Source organism: Camelina sativa, chromosome 8, assembly GCF_000633955.1.
Source record: "Camelina sativa cultivar DH55 chromosome 8, Cs, whole genome shotgun sequence".
In the NCBI taxonomy this organism is placed as follows: Eukaryota; Viridiplantae; Streptophyta; class Magnoliopsida; order Brassicales; family Brassicaceae; genus Camelina; species Camelina sativa.
The window spans coordinates 1095872-1107707 of record NC_025692.1 but is presented as its reverse complement, the minus strand read 5'-3'; the positions used below and the strand labels follow the sequence as shown (position 1 = coordinate 1107707).

At 36.3% G+C, this 11836-nt stretch overlaps 4 protein-coding genes across 4 annotated transcripts; 1 reads left to right on the top strand and 3 right to left on the bottom strand.

Annotated features, from left to right (window-relative positions):
• On the bottom strand, positions 215-3041 carry LOC104705460 (beta-fructofuranosidase, insoluble isoenzyme CWINV6-like). Its single transcript, XM_010421471.2, has 7 exons — positions 2785-3041; positions 2514-2522; positions 1551-2416; positions 1303-1461; positions 943-1181; positions 757-847; positions 215-628 (listed from the first exon to the last, which is right to left on the bottom strand). The coding sequence occupies exons 1-7, from the start codon at positions 2879-2881 to the stop codon at positions 434-436; spliced, it is 1656 nt and encodes a 551-aa protein (XP_010419773.1). The 5' UTR covers positions 2882-3041; the 3' UTR covers positions 215-433.
• LOC104705459 lies at positions 5253-7194 on the top strand. Its single transcript, XM_010421470.2, has 7 exons — positions 5253-5405; positions 5660-5778; positions 5880-5962; positions 6059-6180; positions 6286-6450; positions 6560-6653; positions 6739-7194. Exons 1-7 carry the CDS (start codon positions 5351-5353, stop codon positions 6995-6997), a joined length of 897 nt encoding a protein of 298 aa, XP_010419772.1. The 5' UTR covers positions 5253-5350; the 3' UTR covers positions 6998-7194.
• Positions 7324-9537, bottom strand: LOC104705457 (translation machinery-associated protein 22-like). The gene is made up of 7 exons (XM_010421469.2): positions 9166-9537; positions 8758-8853; positions 8401-8459; positions 8172-8253; positions 8008-8075; positions 7710-7793; positions 7324-7615 (listed from the first exon to the last, which is right to left on the bottom strand). Exons 1-7 carry the CDS (start codon positions 9311-9313, stop codon positions 7559-7561), a joined length of 594 nt encoding a protein of 197 aa, XP_010419771.1. The 5' UTR covers positions 9314-9537; the 3' UTR covers positions 7324-7558.
• LOC104705456 lies at positions 10394-11640 on the bottom strand. The gene has a single exon (XM_010421468.1). It carries the CDS (start codon positions 11478-11480, stop codon positions 10620-10622), a length of 861 nt encoding a protein of 286 aa, XP_010419770.1. The 5' UTR covers positions 11481-11640; the 3' UTR covers positions 10394-10619.

Below are 11836 nucleotides of genomic sequence, written 5' to 3'. Positions count from 1 at the left end.
TATTAAACAGGTCACACTGTACATTTATCAATATTTGGTATTTTAATTTAATTTAAAGATTAATATTTGATATATAATAAAATTAATTTCAAAATTGAAAATTTCTAATTACCAACTCTTGTTAGATATTTGATTTAGATCAGTTTTAGTTGTCATGTTGTTTACAAATTACACACACACAAACACAAAAATGATACTGTAGAAGAAGAGAATATGAGACTGAGAAGGTCTTATTATTATTCGTGCAAATTCACTAGAAAAATGAGAAGGCTTACAATACTCAAGGAAACGACAATAACCACACACCAATAACTTGAATACAAAAGACGCATTTTTCTTAAAACATTCAGCAGTAGGTCATGATAAAGACATGAAAATATCTTTACTGCAGTCCAAAGATCATTATTAAAGATTATCATTATTAAATGATTAATTAATAAGTTGTGTTTGTATTGATTTGGGCATTTCTCATGCTCCAAGCTTCCAAAGACGACATGGTCACACCCCTTGTTCCATCATTGAACACATAAAGCTTAGCTGCTTCACCAATTGCCAATTTGGGATAAACCCTTGATGTTATCACACTTTTTCCTCCTGCTGCGTAGCTCTCTATAATAGAGTGATCGATCTAGGAAACAAACCAAAAAAAAAAAGAGTGGTTTTCACAAGTTAAATTGTTTATAAATAAGAAGTCTTAATTAATTAAGGCGAAAATAAAAGAAACAAAAATGCACAAAATGGCTTAATTAGTCTTACCAAACATCTTAATGAGATTTTCTCCTGCCTTGGATTAATGTCTACGAATGTTCCATGCGAATATTTTTTTACGCCGTCTCTCAACGAAGACCTACATATATACATAAGTTACCATAACATCAGATTTACACCAGATATAGAAATTAACAGATTTGTTTTTTTTTTAAATTAAATTAAAGATCTGACCTCTTCTCGCTGCTGCCCATTACAACTGCATATCCGTTTCCACGATGGATGACTTTAAAGAATATTGCGGTTTGTTCAGATAAATCATTGCTAGCCAATGCTAGCAAACCAAAAGGCCCGTAAACGCATCCAACAGAGCTGTCACGATCGAACAGAGTCGCATCATCAACATGGTCAGCCTCCAGTATCTCGGGGTTATCTTCCAGGGATGGCAGATTAAAAGTCACTTCTACGTCGGCCTTTAACAACAACAACAACAACAGAAAAAGATAATTATCTATAAAGTTGTTGATACAAAACAATAAAGATAAATATCTGTATACTATGGGAATATTCCAAACAAAACACGAGAAAACTTACTTGGGCTGCAGTGATGCCAGAGATTTCAAAGGCTGCGCCGATTTTGATTTCACAGCAATTGAGTCCAACACTTTTGGTCCGGAGATGGTTGATTTCTTCAATTGGCCATTGTATCAGCCTCTTTCCACTTGTGTCCAGCCACATTTCCCTGGGAAGAGCCTAAATGCCAAAAAAAACAGAACCAATTCAACAAATTTCTTCACTACTAATCTCTACTCTACAATTACTTCGGTGAATATTATATTTACCATAAGGCCAGCCCATCCTTTCTTGAAATCATCTTCTTTGCTATCAGTCTCTACAACCCATCCCCAGTTGATCCTCCGACTTTTAACACTATCGAAAAACGCTTTCGCGGCATAAAACGTTCCATGATCATATCTCAAATCTGCACTCGTCTTAGTGAACTCATAATCCCCTAAAAAATCCTCATTCTCAGAAGAGTATTTACCAATGACATAGCAATCATTGCCTCCAAAACTGGCCTTCAAGACATGCCTCACGTTAGCATTGTTCACCGAAGTATCAACACCTTCTTTACCAGTGATGGAAACCGGGAAGAAATCAGGGCATTCCCACATTCCGGTTTCTTCTGCCTCAAGTAAATTCACCGGATACTTTGTCCACTTTATAAAATCATCGCTTCGGTACAAAATGGCCATTCCTGTCTCAGTATCTTTCACCTTAGCTCCAATGAGCACTCTCCATATCCCATCTTCCCCTTGCCACGCCGTTGTTGGATCACGGAAACAATCATGATAGACATTACTTGGCGGAACCATGACAGGATTGTACTTTGGCTTAACCCACTCACGAAGCAAAGGGTCAGAAACGTCCTTTGGTTCGGCAACAACTGTGACTTGTGATCTGTTGTTGTTGTCGAGTCCGGTGTACAAAATTACAGGTTTACCATCAGGGAGGATCGTGGCAGCTCCTGACCAGCAGCTGTTGATGTCATAGGGCTCAGAAGGTGATAGGGCTGGCTCAAGTTGGATCCAGTTGACCATATCTTGTGAAACAGAGTGTCCCCATATGATCCTCTTCCTACTGAACTCAGGGGCCAAAGGGTTGTTTTGGTAGAACAAATGGTAGAATCCTTTGTAGTACATTGGCGCTGAAACAACACTTATAATATAAATATTTCATCATATGGATAATGAAACAATTATAGGGTTCCTTGTGTCACAAGTTAATGAATTGTATAGTATTACCGTTTGGATCTTCAGGTTTCAGAAATGCATCCAAGGACCAGAAACGACATAAAAATTAAGACAACGGTTAGTATTTATGTACAAAGATGATGAAATATGTGAAATAGCTAAAAGATTTTTTTAAGTCGTTAGCAACTAAATTCAATAATTAATTGCAATACATAGAAATGATCTATAGTTCTTGGTTTTATGAACTAATAACATAAGAAATATATCTTTGGCAAACATGGTCTATGAATATAAATAGGAAGAAAAAAGGAAGAAAAAGAACCGTTGAGCCAATTTCTCTGAGGTTGGAAATGGAAGGAAGTTCGGTTAAGCACTTCGTTTTGATTAGGATCTTGGATGTTTTCATGTTCAGCCGCCATTGATGATCCGTCTCACTCTGCAACGGGTTTTGATGCTCAAAGGATTACAAAAACTGTGTGTGGCCTTTCTTTATAAATACTCTTGAGATCTTGCCAAAATCAAATGATTATAGAATCGTCAGAAAATCCATCGTACCTATAATGCCATTGGCGTTGACATTGACAAATTCTTAATTATGTATTTTGTCTTAAGCTCGAAGTATCGTGGAAGAAACTCTCAGATAGTTGTTAATTATGTCAGTGATAATTTGGTATAATTATTGATTAAGCTAGCTTTGTAGTCGTCACTCATGAGTCGTCGGTCTTTGTGTATAATACATTGCAGGTAAAGTCTTTGGATTACTCATTAAATGTGATTTCTATTACAGTAAAACCTCTATAAATTAATAATGTCGGGACCATGATATTTTATTAATTTATAAAAGTTTTAATTTATCGATAAATTAATAATTATTAATTTATCGATAAATTAATAAAATATTAATTTATGAAAAGATTTTTTCATTTTCATAATTTTGAATATTTTTAACTAAAAATAAGATACTTTGTTATAATTCACATTTTTATTGAATTTTTTTAATTTATAATTTCGGTTATCGTAATATGATTGATGTTAATAGTTTAGTAGATTATCCAGGTGAAAATGATAAATGTTTAGAAATTCAAAGTTTAGAAGAAATTATTGTTACTATCTTTTATGATGAATTCTTAAAAGATATTGCAATATCTTTAAAACCAATTACACGTAAAGAAGTAACTATCGCGTGTAGGACGTTCCATAATTTTTGAATGCAATTTGAAAAAACAACACAAAGTTTTGATTTAATGAGAAAGATTATACATGAGTTCCATCCAGCATGCAAATTCAAGAATATTCAAACACTAACTGAACCATATTTCAAATATATATATATATATATATACTTAGTTTATATCATTATTAATTTATAATATTGATGTGATTTTTACATAGGATTTCAAAAAAATATATTATCTTATTATTTTATCGAATTGTGTCATTTTTTACACTTGTCCAACTCGAGACTTGAAAAATTTATTAATTTATAGCGAATATTAATTTAAAGAGTATTAATTTATAAGGTTGTATTGTAGTATTATTGAGGAACCTTCAGCAAGTGGGGTTATTGTTTATGGAGTAAGTTATCCTTATGTATACAGTATTCTTATTAAAGAAATGTACCTATAGTCTTTGTTTTTGGGAAAGACCCTTTCAAGTTTCAATAATTTAATCCTTTAAAGTTTTGTATTAAAAACTAGGAGACGGCATCATATTGCTTAAGCCTTAAGTCGTTGAAAGCACCACTTAATCACACCAATAAGAATACTGTGTTCTTGATTAATAGTTAATTAGACCAGTAAGAATACAGATTTCAGAAAATCCATTAGATAGCTAATTAATAACGTAAGTACAATAACACGTAAATCTTAAAACAATTCAGCAGTTCATGACAAGCCACGAAACATCTCTGGGGCAGTCCAAAGATTATTCTAGGATAGGTTATCATAATTAATGATTAATTAAATTGCGTTTGAGTTGATTTGGGCATTTCTCATGCTCCAAGCTTCCAAAGACGACATGGTCACACCCTTTGTTCCATCATTGAACACGTATAGAGCTTAGCTGCCTCACCAGTCACCAATTGCCAATTTGGGATAAACCCTATACGTTATTACATTTCTTCCTCCTGCTCCATAGCTCTCTATGATGGAGTGGTCGACCTATATATGAAAAAAGTGTTATGCAAGCTAGGTTTAAAATGTGTTAGATAGATTAAAATTCTAGGGTGAAAAGAAACAAATCACATTCTAAAAAAGGCCAAATTTAACTCACCAAAACATCTTAATGAGATCTTCTCATGTCTTGGATCAATGTCTAGAAATGTTCCATGCGTAAATTTATGCACGTTGTCTCTCAACGAAGACCTACACATTACCATTTGTTACAACAAAACATCAGGTTTACACAACTTAAGTTCTTTTATCCATAGATTAAAGTTGAAATCTTACTTCTGCTCATCGCTTCCCATTATAGCAGCATATCCATTTCCACGACGTATAATTTTGAAGAATACATATTGCAGTTTGTTCCGATAAATCTTGGCTGGCCAAAGCTAGCAACCCGAAAGGTCCGTAAACACATACATCAGAATTGTCACGATTAAACAAAAGCTTATCATCAACTTTTTCAGAATTCAGTAAAGGAGATGAAAATAAATTATAACCTTGTTTATGAAACCGTTGGCTCACAAACAACGTAATAAAAAGAGAAATACATTATTTGGTATTTTTGGTAAATAATTTCCTCATAGTAATTAGTAAATACTCCTACAAAACAAATTTATTACAAGTTAGCTAATCGGTTAAAACATTGGTCTTGTCACCATCAAGAGCTGAGCCATATCGAAACTTTAAGCTCCGAGGTTTCTCTCCTCCGCGCGCGCGACGACGATGTCGGAGGCTCGCCGGAATCAATCTAGCCATGAACGAATCGATAACAATTCGGGTTAGCTTCATCTCCTTTTCTCAATCCAAAAATTGTACCAATGTGTTTTTGATTCTTACATTCTCTAATCTCTATCATTTGGATTTACTGATGTGTGAGGTTATGTTCAATTGTTCCCTAGAACTACCAATTTGATATTGTATTGGGCGTTCAATGTTTGATTGGGACTCACTTCTCTGATTGATCATAGAACGAGTTTTGTTTCTTTAGCTGCTTGAACATTGTTTGTGTTCTTTTTTTTTTTTTCTGCACAGTGATTCAACAACAAAGAGTTGTGATTGAGAATAGTCATGGTGAGAAACTCGTTGGAGTTTTGCAAGATACTGGTTCTACTGAAACTGTTGTCATCTGCCATGGCTTTCAATCATCAAAGGTGTTTGCTTTTTTTTTGCTTTGGTACCACATTCTCATCAGTCTTCATCATTTGTAATTTATTTTCATTCCCATTAATTGTTTCTTGATATGTCCTTGTAGGATCGGATTCCAGTGGTCACCATTGCCAATTTCTTTGAAAGAGCAATGATCAGTTCTTTTCGGTTTGACTTTGCTGGCAACGGGTGAATGAATCCATTCTTACTAGCTTATATCTTTCTCTCTTTTTTAAAAAGTGGGGGAAGTGTTTGTTGCTTTTACTCATGTTTTTGGGGCTTCAGGGAAAGCCAAGGATCATTTCAGTATGGTAACTATCGCCGTGAAGTTGAAGATCTGCGTTCTGTTCTGCAACACTTGCGTGGAGATAACCGTGAGATTTCTGCGATTATCGGACATAGTAAAGGTATTGCAAAACTAAGGTGGATTTTTGTGTGTTTTTGAGTTTCAAGAAAGGTTTATGTGAGATCTGAAGCGTTGTTGTTGTTGTTGTCACTGAATTTTTGTGCAGGTGGAAATGTGGTGCTTTTGTATGCAGCAAAGTACAAGGATGTGCAGACTGTTGTAAATATCTCAGGCCGGTTCTTTCTTGAGAGAGGAATCGAAGGCCGGCTTGGTAAGGATTACTTCAAGAGAATCAAAGAGGATGGGTTCATTGATGTTAGGAACAGAAAGGGTAAAATCTTTCAGCTTTTTTGTTTTGCGATTGCTAGAGCCAGTAAACATGATGTTTGGCGTTTACCGGGACTGTTAGAGGTAACTCCTTCCCTTTTTATTCGTTGCAGGAAAGTTTGAATATCGGGTAACAGAAGAGAGTCTAATGGACCGTCTCACAACCAATACTCTTGAAGCATGTCTCTCAATTCATGAAAACTGCAGGTTTATAATCATATTCTATTAAGGTTTTGTGTCTTCTGGTTTCATTCTAATAGAGGAACTAATGATGATTCTCTTAAAATTTCAGGGTCTTAACAGTTCATGGATCAAAAGATAGGATCGTGCATGTAACAGAAGCGTCCGAATTTGCCAAATATATAAAGAATCATAAGCTGTGTCTTATTGAAGAAGCTGATCATGAGTTCACTTCTCACCAGCATCAGCTTGCTTCTATTGTTCTCTCATTCTTCAAATTGGATCCCAAGAAAGATGATGAATCAGGTGATATCAGTACAAGTAACCAAGACTCCATGAGATCAGTTGTTCCTGTTAGGTCGCGAATTTAAATAGCTTCGCTGAGTCAGTTTATGTCTTAGTTGAGTTTGATATGATAAACCACTAAAGCACAGTTTAGAGATCAATATGTCCTTATGATTGATCAAATCTCAGTATCAGGTTCAATGTTGTATATGTAACGGTTAAAAACTTGGTTTCTTGAGCTAGTTTAGTTTGGTCATAGACTTAAACGAGCATCAATTTTTGGGATCTAGTTGTCTATTACTATTGGTTTGCTTACAAGACGAGATCTCACCGGTTTTGCCAATGAGAGTTTATTTAGAGCCTAAAAACCGGAATGCTGAAAGCAGATCATGGGTCAAGGATGAAGAACAGATTCATTTCAAGACACATTTTAAATATTATGACCCACCAAAAAACAGAAATGTTTGGAGAAACCTGTCTGGAATTATCGCAGCTCGAATAAGAAAATAGTATGATAATCCAACTATACGTTATGTTGAAAGTTATTATCACGATGCGATTTCCTCCAAACACAAAGGAGAGTACTCAGGAACTAACTCGTCTACATGAACCCCCCATGCCACAAAACAAAGAACAAAGGTGATCCATCAACCAGCCTGCACCTTCTTCCCATCTTCGATGAAGAAAATGGATCTTTCAGGTACCTGGATATGGCAATGCAATAATCATGAGTACGGATTCTGAAGCAGATTTACACTAGTTAGATATTAGTGAAGAAAAAAGGATAAGTAATGTTACATCGGGCCAAGTGTCTGTGATGAACTCAACGATATCGTAGATTATATCTCCTTGAACGTCAATTTGTTCCTTTTCAGTTGGTCCCTGAAACACATACAATTTTGAAAATCAGAGTGGTTCATAACTCGGATAGAAGTAGATTTCATAGTTATCTTCGGAGCCCATATTTTGAAATTAGAAACTCAACAGTTCTAAAGCATTACAATCTCTATGAAACCATAAGCTGCCAAAACCAGTATCACTAGTCTATCTAAGCGATTAAGCATATTAGATTTGCAATTCATCTTCTTATACATACCTTGACAACTGATGCTCCAGTGGCAAACTTCTTCCCTAGCTTTTTAGAGGCGTCACTGAGTTTTATCCCTGAAGAACAAAATTTTAAGGAGGACAAAAGAATGAGGCCTGTTCCAGCCAGTAAGAATACTAAGATATCTCACCAAAAAAAGTAAAAAAACTCACCAAACAGTTCTAGTCCTTTCACAATGGTGATACACTTACGCTTGTTGCGCACAACCTTTTCAATAATCACTTCGAGTCTCTCCTACGTAGGTACCATTAGCATAAGAAAATTAGACAACCGGATAAACAAGTCCACATGAAAGGCCAAGGAAACAAAAAAAAGAAATCGAAAGAAGTATGTACATCATGGAAACTTGGTAAGACATTAAGGTTGCACAAAATTACTTACTTTCTTTTTAAGTTTTCCCCCTGGTAGACGTTTCACTTCCTCCTTCTTGGATGTCCCTCCTATAAATTCAATAATCCAATGATTACTGATTAGGAATTCAACAAAATGCCAAATCCTTTCACCCAAATCAATAACTATAGAAATATCTCTTATTCATGTTTAACAGTTCGACTGCAGATCCCTCAGCCAAAGAGTACATAAGCGATGTAAAGTAACAAATACGTGTAAACATTAGAATACATACATATACTAAGTACATTGCAGAGCCCTATTGATAGAGAAAGTAAACTTGCACATATATTTGAAGTGGGATTTCATATGAACACGCAAAAGAAGACAAATACACAGGTTACATACCAGGCTGAGAAGGCTGTGCCCCATCAGCACCACCAGAAGAGATTCCCACCGACTGAAGTTTGTCAGAAACATTACTTGCTGCCTTCTCGTTAGCCTCTGAACATTTAAATTCATATCCAAATCAAAATATTAGTAAGCCCTCAAATCAAGATAGTCATAACCAGTAGAAACGAAGTGCAAAAAAGGGTACAAAAGCATTTTACACATTATTAGTATTCCCCAAACTATCTGCTGAATCAAGTTAAAAAAGAAAAAAAAAAAAGGCTTCATCTTTCGATTGTGTGAATCTCTTAGCCCTTTCAAGAATCCAAAATTCAAGGCACTGATTAATGCTAACATAACTAAAAAATAATCAAACGAGTCCCGAGAACATGTGAAAATTAGGGTTTGATCTAAATATGAGGGTACCTTTGAGGAGATCAGGATAGAGATCGGGGGCATTTTCAACGAGCCAGGGCTTACATCTGGCGAAATCGGGACCGAACTCGCAGTATTCGGCAGGAAGAGAGCAAACTCCGCAGTACAAAACCTTCGCCGGCTCGAGCTTCTCCGCCATAGATTATAAATATTTTCTGAAAGTTCCTTTCCGAAAAGCGGCAATGAGATTCTTGCTTGTGTAGCAAAGCTGAAGCGAGTGATGATGATGAGGTAGATAGAGAATATGGTTGGTTTCCACGGCGGAATAGTCCCTTCTCCTTTTCTTTTTGTTCGTCGCGGTGCCCCCGCGAAGTAGAGATGATGTCGGAAAACCAAACAGTGAAACGAAAAGTGAAAAAGGCTTAGGACATTGTGTTTGGGCTTCGGATTTTTATCATTGGAAAACGACAAATCTAATTTGGGCCCAGATCCAATACACCACACCTCTCTAGTCTCTACATTGAAATTTTTTCTCTTTTATCCGTTTTAAGACGCACCTAATACAATACATTTTTGTCAACCCTTTCACTTAAATGCGGGACTTTTTTTGCCGTTTTGGGTAGCGCCATGGACAGATTCCTTCCTCTCGTTTTTGGTCACACCGACATTGTCCTTAGTTGGATAAGATCTCACGATCCCTATCCTTTGGTCGATTAAAAAAAAAAAGTACACTAGTATATGCACTTAAAGACGATTTAATAAGGTTAATGAACCCATTTATTTTCATTTTTTAGGACAGTATGGCCGGAAAACTTGTCTTTTAGTAGATTTTTATGGCAAGATATAATTTAATGTGTTGTATCAAACCCACCACATAACACATTCATGAATCGGAGGGAGGTAGGAGTGACCATAGTATTAATTTTTATAACATGCAAAAATTGCAAACTGCTTAAAAGATCTTAAATGGTGTTTGTATAATGCGTGTGATAGATATGATGATGCTACAACATCTAAACACATTTAACACATCTCTTGTGTTCTTTCTTAATTGTTCTTTCTCTTCACGAACCCCACGGCTTCTTTTTGCATTTTTAAGGTTCTGTTTTTATTACTACTACTATGTTATCTTTTTTTTTTAACTTTAATGCGTGCTCACTATATACAACCCCTCACTGCTGCAAATCTCCAGCTTTTTGGTACTCTTCATTCCCTTGTATTACATTTATACTTATTTTTTTGTATCCATTCAAAAGACATAATTTCAAAAACAAGAAAGTTCCAAACAAACAAACAAAATTATAAATAAAAATCTTAGAAGCCGTGAATTCTCTGTGGTCTTCTTCTACTTGACAATATCTTATCTCTCTCTCTCTGACTCTTCTCTGAATTTTTTCTTTTTTGTTTAACTAACAAACTGAAGAAATCTTCTTTTGGATCATTCCCAAAAGTTTAACAAATCCATAAAAATAGAAAAATAGAAAAATTTCAATTGAGAAAAATTTCTAAAAACTCCATTTCCAGACCTTGACACTAAGATCAGACTTACACTTAGTTTTTTTAGAAGTTGCTATAACAGGTGTTTTCCCTTTTGGTACACTTCCTTCAAAACCTTCACAGCTCACTTTGATCTCTACTCCTTCACTCTTCAGCTTTCCCATTATCATCCTCACTTTAGTCCTCATCTGGATCTCGTATCCCACACGCGCGCGCGTCAGATCTGATCTCAGATGCTTCGCCTCGTCCGGATCTAGCTCACGCGCCGTTGTTGACGTAGCGATCACGCCGTGGAACGATGTCTTATTCCCGTTATCGCTAAAAAACGCCGGCACTGTTCCGTTCCCAAGAGCCGTACCTGATTTGGCCGACACGACGGTGACGACGAAAGGATCGTAAGAGAAAGTGAGGTGTTGGTTTGGATTCTCCGAGAGCAGAGTGAAGTTGAAGAAGGAAGAGAGATGCGAGACGGAGGAATCGGAGGCCGTGGTTAGGTTAACGCGTCCGATTCGAAGCGAAGGAACGGAGAAGGAAGGGGGACGAGGATGGTAGATCACGTACATGGCGGTGGCGGCGATCGCAGTCATGAGAGCTAAGATGAGAATTATGAGAATGGACCAGAAACAGCAGCAGCAGCAAATTCTTCGGCAGGTTGGTCGAGATTGGTGGTGGTGACGGCGGCTGTAAGGCTGAGGACGGTAAACCGGACGGTTAGATGGGATGTAGACTTGAGGTTTTTGGTTAGCTGTTGTTCCGTTGGTTGCTGTAACGGCGGCGGGAGCTGGAGGAGGTGGGATGGAACCAAGTGGTGGAACTCCGTTAGTGGCGGTTGTTGGTGGTTTGGAAGCTGGGAAGACTCGGTCTGTCATCTTTCTTTCTTCTTCTTCTTCTTCTCCGGTTGTTGTTTTCTTTCTCTGGTCAGATCTGAGCTCACACAACAAAGAGAGAGAGAGAGAGAGAGAGAGAGAGTAAGATAAAGAGAGAGACAATAGAGAGAGTTTTTTTTTTTGTGGAATCTTAATAGCTTTAAATTTTAGTAATAGTTTTGGTTTTATTATTAATTTTGTTTGGAAGTATTATTTATTGCTGTTTTTAAAAAATAATTTGTTTATTTTTTTTGTTTCAGTTTTCAGTTTTTTTTGTTCTTGTTTACTTAGATTTTTGTGAATGTTCATGACTTCCATGCCCAAGTCTGTGGAATCTTCATTGGGTAGTAAAAAAAAAA